Source organism: Talpa europaea, assembly GCF_964194135.1.
Source record: "Talpa europaea genome assembly, contig: HAP1_SCAFFOLD_60, whole genome shotgun sequence".
NCBI lineage: Eukaryota > Metazoa > Chordata > Mammalia > Eulipotyphla > Talpidae > Talpa > Talpa europaea.
In genome coordinates, this window is record NW_028168043.1 from 134,761 (window position 1) to 151,407 (window position 16,647).

The 16,647-nt window shown below is 71.1% G+C and overlaps 1 protein-coding gene across 2 annotated transcripts in view; it reads right to left on the minus strand.

Moving 5' to 3' along the window:
- Window positions 1-16,647, minus strand: part of CACNA1B (calcium voltage-gated channel subunit alpha1 B) — a gene marked incomplete at both ends in the record, with an annotated part of 88,087 nt that overhangs the window by 38,977 nt on the left and 32,463 nt on the right. For both annotated transcript variants that reach the window (XM_084259720.1, XM_084259721.1), the window contains 5 exons: window positions 2,039-2,256; window positions 2,790-3,572; window positions 8,183-8,289; window positions 10,029-10,096; window positions 10,988-11,105. In XM_084259720.1, coding sequence (XP_084115846.1) covers window positions 2,039-2,256; window positions 2,790-3,572; window positions 8,183-8,289; window positions 10,029-10,096; window positions 10,988-11,105 — 1,294 coding nt within the window. The remainder of the gene's footprint in view (window positions 1-2,038; window positions 2,257-2,789; window positions 3,573-8,182; window positions 8,290-10,028; window positions 10,097-10,987; window positions 11,106-16,647) is intronic.

Here is a 16,647-nt window from a genome sequence, read left to right on the forward strand (position 1 = left end):
TGGACGTGGACGGTGACAAGGCCTCGCCGTCTGGAACAGCATCCCCCCAGCAGAGCCCGCACGTCGGAGGCGAGCACAGGCCTCGGTGGCAGGAAATCCAAGGGGAACTAAACCTGAGCGGGGGCGTCCTGCCCTGCTGGCTCCCCGGGGATCGCAGGGACGTTGCTGCTTTCCAAACGGTAAACTCGGCACAATCACCAATAAACCCCAGCAAGTTCATCTGTGGACGCTGCAGAATCATGCCAAGGGGCAGGCGGGGGCCTCAGGCCAGCCTCGGCGGGGGCGCGGGCGGGCCCCGCGGGGTGGGCAGGGGCGCGTGAGGCGCTGGGGCTGGGGACAGCTGCCGCGGGGACAGCTGGGCCGCGGGGACATGGGCGCGGCCGGGCACCCTGCATGGGACGAAGCCCCGCGGCTCATGGGTCTCGGGGGACATGCGCAGACGGGGGTGGGGGGCACAGGGGTGAGGCCGAGGGGGGCGCGGGGCAGGTGGGCTCGCCAAGGGGGGACAGGTGGGCTCCCCCAGAGGGGCACAGGGCAGGCGGGCTCGCCAGGAGGTGAAGTTAGGGGTGAGAAAAGACGGCTTTTACAAAGGACATGTCTGACCAGGGACTGTTGCTCAAAATCAGGTCCTGTCGAGGCCCGGCTGTGGATGGGGCGACCCTGGTGACCACACTGAGGAGGCCACAGGCGCCCCGCAGGCAGCAGCCCAAGCTGGCCCCTCCGTGGGCAGTGGACAGGGCCAGCCTGGGGCGGGGCCTGGAGGGGGCAGGGCTGGGCCTGACCCTGGGGGCTGGAGGGGGGCCACGTCTCATGCCACAGCAGGGCCACGCGCGAGGCCAGGCGGGGCTTGTGCCCCAGCACTGCCCACACGACACGGCTTGCGCGCAGCTCCGGCGCGGCGGCCACATCCACGCGTGGCCAGGGCGCGCTCCCAGGTGGACATACGAGCTCAGGCGCACCGCAGGAGGAAGCACCCAGGAGCGCCCAAGCCCGGTCACGCCGCACGGGGGAGGCGCCACATGCGGCTGCTGCGGGGCTTGGGGGGCCTGGCCGGGCACCGGGAGGGTGGGGCACGGGGCGGGCAGCTCCCGCGTCTCCTCAGTTGTGTTTGAACTTTAAACTGTTGTTGAAAAACAGAACATTCCAGATGACGAGAAGAGTAACAAAGCTCTTTAAAGCAGCCAGATGCCAGCAGGTGCCCCCCAGGGGACGCGCCTGGGGAGTGAGCATGGGGGAGGGGTGGGCCAGCTGCAGGCAACACCAGGAGGGCCACCCCCACCCCACCCCGCACCAATACCCCCACCCCACCCCGTACCACCCCACCGCTTCCCAGGTGCACAGGAGACACTGTGCACACTCCTGGGGGAAGGCTAGGAAAGGCCCAGCAGCCGCCAGGCCCATCCCTCCCCAGGGTCTGTGCTCTGGGCCCACGCAGGTGGAAAGTAACAAGGCCACCGCCCGTATGTAAGGCTGGGCACCGCTGGGGTGCCCCGAGGCCTGACGGGAGGCCGGTCAGGGCAGGAGAGGCCCGCGCAGGGCAAGGGTGCCTGTGCTGGACACTCCTTCCTGGGCCTGGCCCCTCCCTCCTGCATGCCAGGGCCCCTGGTGGAGGCCCGCAGGCCCCTGCTGTCCCCGTGTGGCCAGTGAGGCCCAGAAGCACACAGGGCGGGGCCGAAGGGCGCGGGTGGGAAAACCCCAGGCCTTTGAGCAGCTGTAAAGGTAGGGTCCTCCTGAGCTGTCCTCCCGGACACCAGAGCCCGGTGACCCGCAGCCCTGCGCCCGGCCTGCACTCCATGGCAGCTCAAGTCCCTCCCGGGGACGGGGACGAGCAGGGCGACCGGGACCAGCAACAGTGAGAAAGCTCCCGGGGGCGAGGGCCGAGGGCCCAGGCCAGACGCTCGGCCCAGCTCCGCCCACCAGCTGGGCACAGGCCAGAGTCTGTGCTGCCGCGGCCGCCACCACAAGCAGGCATGAGGGGACGGTGAACTGGGCTGCACGGCCAAGCCTGCTCTGTGGCCTAGGAAAGTTAGACACTCACTGGGAAGGACTGTGGTCTCCCCGGGGTGGCCGGTCAGTGTCACGGGGATGTGAGCAGAGGCACTCGGGTCCGAGGGCTGACTGCCCATGCGGGAGACGTTCCGCTGGTTATCCGCGTCCTCCGGCTGCTCCTCCACCTTCTGGAGACAGGTGCTGGGCAGCGTGTGCCCAGGGCCCACACCCATCATCCCGCCGACCTCCAGGTCACAGTGCAGCTCCCTGCAAGCAGAACGCCCAGGACAGGCTCAGGCAGCACCGAACTCCTATGCAGTCTGCAAAGCCCAGCTCCTCAAGCCCCTACTCGGGTCAAGTGGCTTTCCTGCTGCAGTGTCACTGTGTGTGGCTCTGACTGCCTGGAAGACGAGCCAGGCTGACTCGCCGTCCACACCGGCACACGGCAGGGCAGGGCCTCTCCCACAGCACGTGAGGGGACCGTATGGGGTGAGGAAGCCTGGAGAGGACGTCCCTGAGCCCCCCGGACCCGCCCTGCACACAGTGATGTGGGGCTGGGAGGCTCCGGGCGGCCGTGGAGACTGCAGACCAGTCCCCACCCCGGCCCTGAGGCATAGCGCCATCGGCCGACCTGGCCAGGGAGTGGGTGGGTGGCTTCCTCTGCCGGGCCACTCGGCCTGGCTCCCTCCTGACTGCCGCTCAGGCATGGGGCTGGGAGGGGATGACGGGGCTGAGCAGGCCTGGGCGGGGCTGGGTGGGATGGCCTGTGCACCTGCCGGGTCTGCCTGGGCGCGACTCACTTGGGCTGGTGGTTCCGGAGCTCCCGGTCTCTGTCCTTGTCCTCGGGCTCGCCCTCCTTGTCTGGGGCCTCATGTGCGGGCGGGCCCTTGTGCCGAGTCCGGTGCCGCCGGGCCGGCTCCTCCCCGCTCTCCGCCTCCCGGGGGCCGGGCCTGGGGCCGCGGTGCCGGGCCCGCCGCTCGCCCTTCGCGGCCGGGGCCGCGCCCTCCTTGCCTGGCTCGGGCCCGTGCCGGTGGCCCCGGTGGCGGCGGGGCTCCCGTTCACCCAGGTCCTCTGGGGAGCCGTGCCGGTGGTGGCGCCGGCCGCCCTCGGGCCCCGGGCCGCGGCCCCGCTCCCCCCGGGCCTCTCGGGGACACGCGGCATCCTTGCTGCGGCTGCGGTGGGGCCTAGGCCGCTGGTCCCCCGGGGTAGGCTCAGCGCCATCGGCCTCCGGGACCTCCGCCCGGTCCTGCTCCTCGGGCTGCGGGGCCTTGTCCCTGCCCCTGTCCCTGTCCCGGCGCCGGTGGTGCCTGCGGGGCTGGTCGGCGCCCTCTGCGCCCTCAGGCCGGGCCTTGCACCCCGGGGGCCCCCGCGGGCCAGCGTGGCCGGGGGCCTCCACCACGAGTGGCCGGTCCAGGTGCGTCTTCATGTCGGGCCGCAGGCGGCGCGAGGTGGCGAAGCGCAGCCGCTCCTCGGGGCCCATCTCGCTGTACAGCGCCTCGCGGCTGGCCCGCAGGTTCTGCAGCCGCAGCTGGCTGGCCCGCTGCTCCCACACCGAGCGCGCCTTGGCCGCGTTCTGCTGCCTGCTGTGGGAGAGCGGGGTGAGTGGCCGCCCGCCGCCGCCTGGGGACCCACGCGTGGACGCGGCAATGGAGGGGCGGCAGGCGGCGGGCGGCCAGAGCCCCAGCGGTGATGAAGGAGGTGAGTGCCCGAGGCCCCGGGCGGGGACCCCAGGTGCTGAGCGCCAGCCTGGGAGGTCCAGGCCCCTCTGCGCGGGGACAGCGGCCGGAGGCCAAGGGGTGCAGGGCGTGGGGATGACAGGCACCAGCATGAGGCGGCGGACAGGCTTCCAGGGCAGGCGGGCGTGGCCAGGTCGGCGAGGAGGGGCCAGCGTCCCCACAGGCCGGCCTCACAAAGGCAGGGACAGGGACCCCCGCAGGCTGGGAGCTGCCCGAGGCAGCGCGGACAGCGGAGCTGAGGGCCTCTCCGCCCACCCGGGAGCTGGGTGCGGGAGCCCAGTGGGCCGGCACGAGCCCAGCGGCCAGGCCCGACTGCTCCCGAGGCCCCAGCAGGGCAGCCTCCCGTCTCCGTGACCGCCTTCTCCCCAGAGCCCGGCGGCCGGTCTGAGGCTGCGCCCTGCCCTCCACGGCCTCTCTCCCGGCTCCTGGACAGAGTGGGCGCTGGCTGCAGCCTCCAGCCTGGGCGTGCCGAGGACGCCGAGCCTCAGAGCAGGGCCCCAGGCTGCCCTCCACCCACACACGGTCCCCGTGGGCGGCACCCAGGTACGCGGCGCCTGGCCATGGGTCCCGAACAAGCCCTGCCCCAGGTCATCTTTCGGCTCCAAAAGCTTCTGGGTCCCCATGGTGGCCAAGGCCAGGCGAGGCGGCGGGGCCAGCCGCACAACAGACTGCCACCAAGCCCACAGCCCCGGGGACCCAGCGTCCCCGCTCCACGCTGAGCCAAGAGAACGGGCCACTCCAGCCACTCGGGTCGCTGACCGGCAGGGACCAGGCGCCCGAGCCCAGGACTTAGAGGCTGCACCTCACTGCCCTGCACGCAGAGGCGCCTGGAGGAGCCCGGCCTGCAGCAGGCCCAGCCCCACGGACACCGGCCCTCGGCACGGCCCCTGCTGCTGCCTGGCCTGACCTGCCTTCTGACAGGGCCCACGGACGCCGGCCACTGCCCCTGCCTCCCGAGACGCAGGCCCGACCGGCCCTGTCGCCGCCTTGTCCCAGGCCCACTCTGAAGCAGCGAGCCGTGAGGAGCACCCCAGCGGGGCCCGTGAGCACCAAGGGCCACCGCCCCGGTCCCCACAGCAGCTGTTCAGTGGCGCCGCCCTGGGGCCATTCTCTGCCACACAGCAAGGCCGGCAAGGAGCTGGGCGGGTGCTGGGCCCTCAGGACTATGTCAGCGGCGTGGGGCCGCTGCTCTCCGCCTCACCCAGGCCTGCGCCTGCCAGAACCCACACAACCGGCCCAGCACTGGGCTGTGCTGGACGGAGGAGGTGTGAGCTACAGGCCTCTCAGAGCTCCTCCCGGCCCCACCCGCAGGCCCCCAACTTCAGCCTCCCGCCCGCTCGTGCACCCTGGTGCTGAGTGTCGCGCCCGCTCGGGCCTCTGCCGCTGCCTGACCTGTCGCGTCTTGGCCTTGCTCTCCCGGCTGCAGACCCAAATGATGCCCCCCTCGTCCCCCGGACTGAGCTCATGGGCAGGTCAGGCCTCCAGCGGAGAGCCAGGCCAGCCCCACAGCGGCAGCATGGCCGGGGTGCAGTCCAGGCTGCGTGGGGCCCTGGTGGTCTCCCTGGGCCTGTGCCTGAAGCCGTGCCAGCTCCACCCCTACCCTGGGGGTGCCCATGCTGCACACCCGTGTCCCTCGGACTGGGGTGGCTGCCCAGTGGGACTCAGCGGGGCCCACGCCCCTGCCCAGCGGCCAACCCAGCTCCCTGCGCCCGCTGAGGGGCAGTGGCTCAGAAGCAGCGGTGCCGCCCACCCGGACACAGCGGCAGGCCCTGCACCCCAGGGACCCGCTGCCGCCCGGCCTTGCCGGGAGCCGCCAGCACCCTCCCGCGGGCTCGGCGGATGCGGACGCGCCCGCTCCAGCAGGAACAAGGCCTCCTGGGGCCGCTCCCGGGAGGGAAGGGGAGCCCGGGCGCCGGGCAGCGCCTGGCACGGGGCCGCAGGGGCGCAGCGGGAAGCGTGACCGGGGGCGCCAGGAAGCGATGGCGGCGGGCGCGGGCGGGCGGGAAGCGCAGCGGAGCGACTCACGGTGAGTTCACGCTGGAGACAGACGAGCCGCGGGACGCGGCGCCTCGCGCGTGCGTGACAAGACTGCACATGCAAGAGAGAACAGGACGCGTGAGGCCGCCGGGGCCTCGGCCGAGCTCGGAGAGCCACGCCCGGGCAGAGGCCTCGCCCCGCCGCGGGACCCGCAGCCCAGGCGCCCGCCCCACGCCCCACGCGCGCCGGTGCGGCCCCGGGCCTGTCCAAACCCTGAGGGGAACCCCAGAGCGCCCCGCCGCTCCCCGCAAGGCGGCTCCGGGGTGGCGGGGCTGAGGCGGAGCTGCCGGCACTTGTGAGCAGCCGGCACGCGAACCACACATGGGTGCGAGAGAGGGAGCGAGCGTGGGGGCTGCAGCTGTGTGGACGCGGGCGGGGCCGTGCGATGGGTGCGGCTGAGAGTGACTGAGTGTGACTGAGGCCACATCTGAGTGTGAGTGTGAGCACGAGGGGAGTGTGAGTGTGAGGCTGAGCTGAGTCTTTACGTGCGGGTGCACGATGCGAGCGTGGATGTGGCGTCTGTGAGGAGGCCGAGGGGATGAGGGTGTGGACCCGTGTGAGGAGGCTGCGGGGCGAGTGTGGGTGTGGAAGCGTGCGAGGCTGAGAAGTGAGTGTGACGCTAAAGGGTGCGTGTGAGCGTGAGTGTAAGTGGGTGTGAGTGGGTGTGCAGGGAGGGCCCGAGAGCCCAGGTGGCCCAGGCCCTGGTGGCAGCTCCCCGCCCCCAGGCCCGGCCTCCATGTCCGCCGGTCTCAGCTGCCCGGGTGTGGGCCAAGCCGAGCCCAGGAAACCTTGCTGAGCGTGTGGAGACACAGCGCAGCCCCCGCGGGCCCCGCTCCACAGACCCCCCCAACAGCTGCGGAGCACGTCGGGGAGCTGGGCTGTGCGGAGACGCGGGGCCGCCCTGAGGCCACGTAGGAACCGTGGGGCAGGAGCGTGGGACACAAGGGCTGCAGGGGGCATGGGTTGGGGAACCCCCAGCCTGCAGGACCCACACTGGCCCGAGAGGGGGACCCGGGACGACGCCTAGACGCAGGCCTGGAGGTGAGCGTGCCGCCCGCGCCCCCCCAGAGGACGCGCCCAGGGCCGGCGTGCCACCACGTCCCTGCGGGGAAGCGTGCCGCGCTCTCCACGGCGCGCTGAGGGCAGGCAGCCTCACAGGGGGCAGGGGGACGGCCTGGGGCGCACAGCCCGCGGTCACGGTCACGCGGAGCAGTAGCCACGGCCGCATCTACACCCCGCGGCTCCCTCTCCACAGCAGACCACAAGGCCAGGGCCAGGGGAAGCAAGTGCGCGGGCGCCGGCCCCCACACAGCCAGGCCAGTCCACGCAGGCCGGGCCCCGAGGGCTCAGAGGCCACAAATGGGAGCCCGGACCCCCCGAACCTCCTGGCCACCGGGCCCGCCCCTGCCTGGGGCTCTCCCCGAGGCAGCGCCCCGCCGTCCACACACGCATGCAGAGTAACACGTGTGCTCGCACAGGAGCACACATGCACAAAGGTGCACACACAGCACTGCACACGTGTGCACGCTCAGGCGCACATGTGCGTGCCCTCACATCACACACAGCAGCGGAATTCGCACGCAGGTGCCCTAGTGTGCTCACTCACGCACACAGGACGTGTGTGCACACAGGTATGTGTGCGTGCACAGCACGGACACACGGGCACACCCCCGCACCCACTCTCACATGCTTACAGGCATACCCACGAGAATGTGAACACAAGGCCACGGCACACACACTTGCGCATGCAAGCACGCGTTCGCACGCCAAGGAAGGCACACGCCTGTGCTGCAGGGAATCACGCGGGGCCGCACACATGCAGCCTGAACGCACATGTCGCCACAGACGTGCTTGGGGCCCCCCGGGCGTGGTCGCAGCACCCACGGAAGGGGGAACAGCATGAGCCCTGGTCCCCGGGGGCGGGAGGGCGGAGCCGAGCCTGGGCACCCCCTCCCGCAGGCCGCGGCCCCTCCGCCAGTGCCCACCACACCCAGGGTGGCGGCCCCAGTCCCCTTGGCTGCTGACCTGGGCGTGGCCAGTGCCCGGAGGCCTCCGCCCTCCCCCCTCTCCCACCAGCAGGGGCGCCCACGTCGCTGCCCCCAGGGGCTGAGGGAGGCAGTTTTGGAAACTGCTGCAGTCCCGGGGCCTGAAATGCCACCTAAGAACAGATCTGAGGAGCTGCCCGCAAACCCCTAGCTGCCCACGCCCCCAGCTGCCCGCCCCACCCGGCTGCCCGCCCCACCCGAGCTGCCCTCCACGGCCACAGGCCGCGCCCCACATTGGGGAGCCCCACCCCGTGTGGGAGAGGCCGAGGAGCCCCCTGGCGGCCGCACTCACAGGGCCTGCGGGAGGCCACCCGCACCTGCCCGCCGCAGCGGAGTCCAGCCCGCCCGCCCGCCCACCCGCCCGCCCGGCCTTACGCAGCGATGGAGATGTTGGCGGCGGACATGGGGCTGACTTCCGCCACCTCCTTGGCCTTCTGCAGGGCGAGCTTCTGATTGGCCGCCTCCTCCATCTCCTCCTCGTCCTGCGAGCAGAGGGACACGCATCTGCAACGCCGCCTCCGCAACCCGCCTCACGCCCGCCGCCACCAGGCCCTTCTCCGGCCGCGCCCAGGGAGACGCCTGCAGGCCTCGGCCGCAGGAGGGAGGCGCGGGCCGGGCCGCCACTCTCCAGGCGAAAGCAGAGGCTGTGCTGCCCGCCCCGACCAGGGCTCTCCAGGGAGCACGAGGCCAGGTGACCACTGCCCCGAGGCCCCATCCAGGCCCACCGGGCTCCCCGGCAGCTGACCTTCCCAACGTGCCCAGCTGCCTCGGGTCTGCTTTAGGGACACACTGACTGGGAAGGGGCCCCATCAGCCGCCACAGGATTTCTGGCGCAGAGGAGCTGCAGGTCCGGGCTGCATGCAGCGCTCGGGCCCAGCAGACGTCCTCCGGTGGGGGCAGCAGGGCCCAGGAGCGCTGCAGGCCCACGTGGCTGAGGTCCGATCCCCTTGAACAGCAAGGGCAACGCAGTCCACACCGGCGCCCAGCCCCCTCCCAAAGGGGGATCCCCAAACTGGGCAGCTGCCCAGAGGGTCCAGGGATGGGCTCCGGGGCCTCTCCCACAGCAGCGCTCAAGGACAGCGGGAGCAGAGAGGACGCCCACGCCCTGGGACGAGGGGGGCCACACCAGCCCCCAGGAAGCGTCAGCCCTGCGCAGACCCACCACCAGGCAGCCTGCGGGAGGCCTCGGCCCGCTGACCACAGAAATGGGCGGGCGTGGGCCCAGGGCCAGATCCCCAGAGGAGGGAGGCGACACAAGAGAGGCTGGTCCAGGGCACCCAGGCCCCATGTCTGGGCACACTCCTGACCAGTGTCTCGCCCACCTGTGGCCAGGCCAGGCACGGCAGCCCCAACAGGTCCAGTGAGGCCCCCTAGCACCTGGGGCTGGGACCATCAGACCAGGACGTACAGCATAGGGGGCGCTGGCCAGGGGTGTGCACAGGCCACCACACGCGGAAAGTATCCAGAGCACACACGTGTGCTCAGAGCGTGCACCGGGGCGCCTGCACGCTCACAGGGGCGCCTGCATACGGGTGTGAATTGGGGCAGTGCCTTCTCCCACAGCCTGATCCGGCAGGCCAGCGTCTTCCCAGCCCCGCCCTGGTCCCGCCCTCCCGGCTCCTGGCCGGACCGCCCTGCGAGCCGAGCCTGAGGCTGTGGCAGCAGCCCCGGAGGCAGGCGCAGTGCCAGGAAGCCAGGGAAGGTGACTGACGAGGGAGGAGCTCTGGGGAGGCGTAGGAGCATGGTCAGTGCCGCCGGCTGGGCTCAGGCCGGGAGGATCACAGGACACCCACTGGGCAGGGCGGCAGGAGGAGGGAGGGGGGCAGCGGCCCCCAGGCGCCAGCTGGACACACGAGCTCGCTGCGACCCAGGGAGGGAAAGGCCCCACAGGGAGGCCACAGGTCCTCATCGTCCTTTAGGGTCCTCAGGGCTGGGCGGTCCTCAGAGTCCACCCCGCTGTCCCATTTCTGGGGTGACACCTTCCCCATCGGCAGCTCCCAGTCATCTGTCCCGCTGCCCCCCGTGCCCCGCACCCCCCTCCCTCTGGCCACCTGCCCAGGGGATGCCTTCTCCAGGGTGCCTCGTGGAGATCCACCTCCCAGCTGGTCTCCTCCAGCGCCACGTCCACTCCCTGGCTCCAGGAGACCCTGCAGCGTCAGCCAGGCCCCAGCCCGGGTCCTGTGGCCAGCCTGTGTCCTGCGGGGGGTGCCCGGGCACCTACCTTGGTCAGCTCCTGGGCGTTGGCGAGGTTGTCCACAGCAATGGCCAGGAAGACGTTCAGCAGGGTGTCTGGTGAACTCAGCTAAGGAAGGCACCGTCCTGCCACAGACCCTGGACACATCCCCAGGTCCCAGCTGCCCCAGCCTCTTCCCTCGACTACACCTGCCCTGCAGCCCCCCACCGCTGCTGGACCCAGGGGCAGCCGTCCAGGCCTAGGGGCCCCCAAGGCCCCTTCATCAGCGGGCCCCAGACACCGTAAACAGCTCCCCACCCGGCTCCTCCCCAGGCCGACGTTCCGGTGGAGCTGGGGCTGCAGTGTGGGCTGCCGGGGCCCGCGGGTGCTGTCCACTCTGCCCCTGCTGGGACCAGCCGCACCGGGGTCCTCTCCTCTGGTCCGGTGCGGCACCCGAGAGGGGCCGCAACCACACATCCTCGCCCGCCCAGGACCAGCACCCGGGGCCGCCCAGCCGTGCCCTCCCCCAGGGAGAGGCGGGGTCTGTCCCCCGACAGTGCAGCCGCCCCTCAGCCCACCGGGCCTGGGGCCTCCTCCCGCCCGGCCCGCCCTGCCGGCAGCCGCCCCACGGCAGCCCCGCGCGGCCCACGAGCCTGTGCTCCCCGCCCCAGGCCTCCGGGCCGGAGCACCCCTTGCTGTGGGCTGCGAGCGCCCCGGTCTCTGGCACCCATGTCTCACCCCGCTGACCCCCGCCTCGCACCGGCCAGCGTCTTGGGGAGCTGGCCTCGCCCAGCGGCAGGTCCGCGGGCGGGCTGGGGCGCGGCCAGTGGCTCGCAGCTCTGAGGCCGGGAACAACGACCGGGGGCGGGGGGGGGGGCCGGGGGGCAGCGGCCGCGGCAGGCGAGGTGAGCGGGCGCGGCCAGGCCCGACGGGACGGCGCTGCCCTGAGCGCGGCCCGGCCCGCGGCGCCCCCGGCTCGTGCCCGCGGCCCGAGAGCGCGAGGATACAGTTCCCGAAGAGCGTGAGGACGATGAAGTAGACGGAGGAGAACATGCCCTTGCTCACGCCGCCCTGGGACTCGATGCCGTGGTACATGACGGCGTTCCAGTCCTCGCCGGTCAGGATCTGCGGGACACGCCGCGTGGGGCCCCGCCCTTCCCGCCGGCCACGCCCACAGAGGCCACGCCCACAGAGGCCGCGCCCTTCCCACCGGCCCCGCCCACCCGATGCCCCGCCCTTCCTGCAGGACCCGCCCACCGAGGCCCCGCCCTTCCCGCCGGCCCCGCCCACCCGATGCCCCGCCCTTCCCGCCCGCCCCAATGCTCCGCCCTTCCTGCAGGACCCGCCCACCCGAGGCCCCGCCCTTCCCGGCGGCCCCGCCCGCCCCAATGCTCCGCCCTTCCTGCAGGACCCGCCCACCCGAGGCCCCGCCCTTCCCGCCGGCCCCGCCCACCCGATGCCCCGCCCACCGATGCCCCACCCTTCCCGCAGGCCCCGCCCACCCACGGCCCCGCCCGCCCACCCACCCCCCCACCCCCACCCCCCCCCCCACCCCCGCTCCCGGGGCTCCCGGGGCAGGGCACCTGGAAAGGTGCAAGGCGCAGGCCGGGCCCTGGGGCGAACGCTTGGCTTCGGCCACGCCCGAGGGGGGCGCGGCGGGCAGAAGGGGCGCCCCCGCCTCCTGCGCCTCTGGGCCCGGCCGCCGGGGCGGCGCGGCAGCCCCTGCCCACGGGGCCCGCACCCCGGCCCGACCCGGCCCGACGGGAGGCACCGGGGTGGGGGCGCCGGGCCCCCGACCGCGCGCTCCCGGCCCCTCCGCGGGGAGCTCGCCCCGCGGACCCGGCGCGCATCGGGTCGCGAGCACCCCGCACCCCGGCGTGGGCCGGCGCCCCACTGCCGCGCACGGGTCCGGAGTGGGCGGGGAAGGGGCCCCTCCCGCAGGGCGGCTCCCGAGCCCGCCCCCGTGCTGACTCCGCAGGCGCCGGGAGGGTCACGTCCCCGCAGGCCCTGCCGGTGGGGGTGGGCGCGGCCGCCGCCCCTCAGGGTGCGCGTCCACGCTGTCGCTGCGAGGGTCGCTCTTGGGGCGGGTCTCCCGGTTAAGTGGCCACACACAAAAGCCCTGCCGCTGCGCGGAGCTTGGCCACGGCGCTGCCTGCGCTTGTGTCCCCCTGGTGCCCCGCGGGACACGGGACAGCCACGCGTCCACCTGAAGCCCTGCCATCCACAGGGCAGCCACGTGGCTCGCAGCCCTTAACAGGTCATCTGCGCCTGCTCCACCATCGTTCCTGCGCTTCGCACAGGGACCCCGCCCTCTGAGCACCGGCGTCCTGGTCCAGCCTCACTCCCCCTGCGGTCGGCCTGGGTCAGTCTGGGCTCGCAGGGCGCAGCACCACCCAGAGACAGAAGTGCCCACAGCGGGCAGAGCCACGCACCCTGGCTCAGGCCAAGGCCGTGGCCACAGGGAATGAACGTCCAGCGGGAGCCGCAGAAGTGCCCGCTGGCCCAGGCAGTCTGAGGCGGCCAGCCCCAGGCCTTGCGCTCACTCGCCCAGGAACACCGCCAACTCCCAGGGGCCAGTCTGGGTTGCAGCAGCACCCTGGGCCAGCGGACACGGAGAGCCAGGCTCACCAGTCCAGTGCCACCGCTGCGGCCACAGACTGAGGTGGCCACAGGCCTGCTGCAGCACCAGGCGCTCTACCCGTCCTTGGCTACCAGCTTCCTGCAACTCAGGCGCTGGGTGCGAGCTCGGGAACACTCAAGCCCAGGCCGCAAGGCCCAGACAGCTCTTGCCTCAATAAAAACATGAGAAAGGAAGGAAGGCACCTGCTTGACATACCCCACGGCACACGCTGCACCCCAGTGGCTGCCCTTGCGGTCCCACACCCGTGTTCTGGCACCCAGCCCGGCCCCGCCTGCAGCCAGCGCCCAGCAGCACGGCTGACCGGCCAAGCGGCCGCCCCCACCCCAGCACCCGCCCGCCCACCCGCACCCCACTGGGAGCTGTGTGCATCCCCACCTGACCAAGGATGCCCCGATGGCCATCACAGGCACAGCCCGGTGCCTCCAGGGTGTAGGGCCACCCCCTGCTGGTCAGAGGCAGGAGGGCCAAGCAGTCGGGCAGAGGTCTCAGCCCAGCTCAAGGAGCCGTGCTGGGCCTCCTTAGCACCAACCCCGCAGCCCACCAAACCAATGGGCTCAGGCTGGGGGGCTGGGCCTACCCGTGAGCACCAGGCCACGCTCCCCGCATGCAGCAGTAAAGGCCCTGTGGGACCCCCAGCAGCAGAAAGGGGCACATGCACCCTCAGACAGCAGTTCTGGCAGAGACACACCTGGGAAGCGTCTGCCCCTGAGAGCCCAAAGCTGTCCCACCATACTGGCCGCCGGGTCCACCTGCCGTGGGCCCCGGCTGGCCACGGGAATGGTGAGACTTGCAGGCGTCTGTGTTTGGCATTGGCTTCTGCTGTGGGACCTGGACTCCTAGCAGTGGGGCCAGCCAGGTCGGCTGGGCAGGTAGCCCTCAGGGTCACCTTGAGGCCCCAGAGAAGCCGACACCGCAGAGGACAGCAGGCTCCAACCCGTGCCTCGCCCACAGCCTGGCCCCACCTGCACAGGGGTCGGAGCACTGGCGCCTGGGGCCAGGGACAAGGCCAGGATGCCAGGGGTCCTGGGGCTTTGCAGTGATGCAGGGCGAAGCCCCCCAGACAAGGACTCTCAGTCCCTGGCTTCACCAGGGGCTCCCTCACTCCCCTCCAGCCCACAGGTTCTTGCCCCTCAGTGGCCTCCGCGTGAGGTGGGCTCCAGCCTGTGCCGTGTCCAGCAGCAAGGCTGGGCTCGGGGGGAGCCTGTGTCCCAGGCAGGGGCTTCCAGCACCCAGGCGGCCGGGAGTCAGAACCGCCTGGGCCCGTCCTCCCCTCACGCTGTGTCCAGCGACAGCAGAGGCAACCGGCCAATCTCATTTGCTGGTTTTCTAAGACTGTCCCAGGAATCCTGCACACAGCCCAGCCCTGACTCTTCCAGGGCAGTCCTCAGGGCGCAGCCTCGAGCTGGAGCCCACAGGGGACCTGTGGTTGCCGCTGTGGTCCAGAGTCAGCCTCAGACACCCGCTGCGCGGGCAAGCCCCCCCGCCCCGGGGCAAGTCCACACACAACCCACCCAGCGCACCAGCTTGTTTCTGCAAGGCTTGCCGCCTTTTCAAGACAAGCTTTACTGACCTAGGAACTGAAACTGAAGTGCCCCCGTGGCGGGAGCAGGAGCCGGCAGCAGCAGCGCCCGGCTCTCAAAGGCCACTCCGGCCCAGCCACTGCCCTTTAATACTCGGGGCTGGGATCCCACAACGGGCCAATCAGGTACGAGCCATGAGCTGATCGGTGCTAAAGGGTCCAATCAGCCACAGGATGGAAAGATGGTCCAACCAGACTTGTGGGTGGGGCACGCTGAGCGAGGCTACAAGGCAGGCCTGAGGGAGCTCCCGGGACTGCTCCTGGCAGCTGAAGAAAGAATCCAGCAGCCGACCTCCAAGGAAGGGAAACCGAAGACCTTCGCAGAGACAGGGCCACGGCACCTGCTCGCACCTGCCGCTGACGTGGCCTGAGAGGCGCACCGAAGGCCTGGTGTCTCGGGCACCTCCCAGTGACCGGTGATGCGGTCCGTACTGGCCAGTGCTGCCCAGCTCTGTTGACAGGCGGCTGGTCCTCTGCTTGTACTTCTGGTGGGCACGATCTGGGGGAGGCCGCCTGTGGCCGCAGTGAGCTCCTTGTCCCATATAAACCCCAGGGTGGCTATTCCGGGAGCCCGAGGCCTCCTGCAGTTGCGCCCGGTGGGCTCTGGCCATCGACCCACTACCGCCCGCTGCTGGACAGGGGTAGCTACAGCGCTTGGGTTGGCAGCTGGTCTCAGCAGCCCAGTTTCAAATTCACATGCCACGGAATTGAGTCTCTTGTGACACTAGGGCAGCCGTTTGTGTCACAGTCACGGGCATCACCGTAATTGGCTTCAGAGCATCTTTATCTCCTCAGGAAAGAAACCCACACCTGTGCCCTCCACCAGGCCTTGGAGCTGTTGGGCTCCACCGACTCCTGGCGTAAGCTGCCTTCATGGCGCCATCATGTCCAACCCCGCACCTCTCGACGGACACTGCTGCTTCGCTCCCAGGCATGCGAGGTGGGGGCGGTGGGGTGACATGGGATCCTGCCTGTGCACCCCACAGGCTCTGCTGAGCCTCACGCCTCAGCCCACTCTGCCGAGCTCCGTCTGGAGTGCCCAGACACACACACTTTGGGTCTGGGGTCAGCGGCTGCAGCGCGAGGGCCTCCTGCACAGCCGCACTGGGCTTCGAGCATCTTTCCAGGTGGTTCCCGTCTGCGGCAGACATCTGGGGCATGTCTGTGTCATACCAGGTGCGGGGCTGGGGCTGCCTCCAGGCCCTGCCAACCCCACTGGCCTGGCCCGGCCGCGCACCGGGTCCTCGCTGCCTCTTCAGTGGCTGCTCCCTCCCGAGACGGCCGAGCCAGCAGCCGGCGCTCCCGTGAGGGGACACTCCCCTCGCTGCGGCCAGGCCGGGGGTGGCAGACGACAGCTCCCCCCGACCCTCGGTTGCTCTTCGCAATACGACTGCGCAGGTTTTCCTCCTTGCGCTAACGAGGCTGAAATCTTCCCATAAAAGAGCGTCTCGCCGACTGCCCCAAATCCAGGCAGGATGCTCTGGGCTCGGCTGCCCCCGGCTCTCCTTGCTCTGCCCCACATCTGCTCTGCCCTCGCGGGCCCGGGTTTACGCCTCTCGCAGGCGTTTGCGCTCATAGTCACCGGAACCCACTGGCTCAGCGGGGGGAGCTGCAGGACTGGGTGTCTCTCGCCCTGCGGCTCAGCCAAGTCGGCGCGGCAGCTGCTCCTCAGAGTCCAGTGACTGCCGTTTGTGACGGACCGACCAGGTGCGAGCTGTTTGCCGAATGGTGCTAAACAGTCCAAGCAGATGTGTGGGTGACAGAAGATCTAAGCCAGGGCCAGAGGGAGCTGAGGAGCCCCCAAAGGAGAGGAGACGATGCCAGCCTCCGAAGGAAGAAGAAAAGCAGCATCCGGAAGGCCCCAGGAGGGGAGGAGCCGGAGGCCTGGCCACAGACGGGCCTCCGTCCTGTCTCTGATGTCGCCCGAGAGGAGCCCCAAGGCCCGGCCTGGGTCCCAAAGAGCTGCTGTTGCTGGTGCCGCCCGACAACTCCCCCGGGGCTGTGACACTGAGTGTCTCCGACCCCGCCTCAGAGGGTCCAGCAGTGGCCATGCCGACCGGCCAGTGCCGTCCAGTGCTCCTGGCGACTGGTGGCACCATCACTGATGGTCCCTGGGTGAGGCGGCCGCCACTTGTGGCCACACGAGCGCTCCGGCTCCCTGCTTGTAAGACACCCCGGGGGCTGTTCCTGGAGCCTGCGGTCTCCTGCAGCTGGGGGGGGGGGGAGGCCCACAGACTGACGTGTCCTCTCACCAGGCCGTCCTTTGTTAGGCTCTAGCTCTTGGTTTTGATTTTTGGGCTTTTGGGGCTTTTGGGTGGCACTCTGGCCTTGGCGCCTGCGCAAGAGGGTGAACATTCCATCCATCCGGCCCCCTACCCTGTGGCCTCCTTTGTGGCCCTCTCCGCCTGTTTCATTGTCGGACTTGGCTCCTGCTTCCCGTTTTGCTC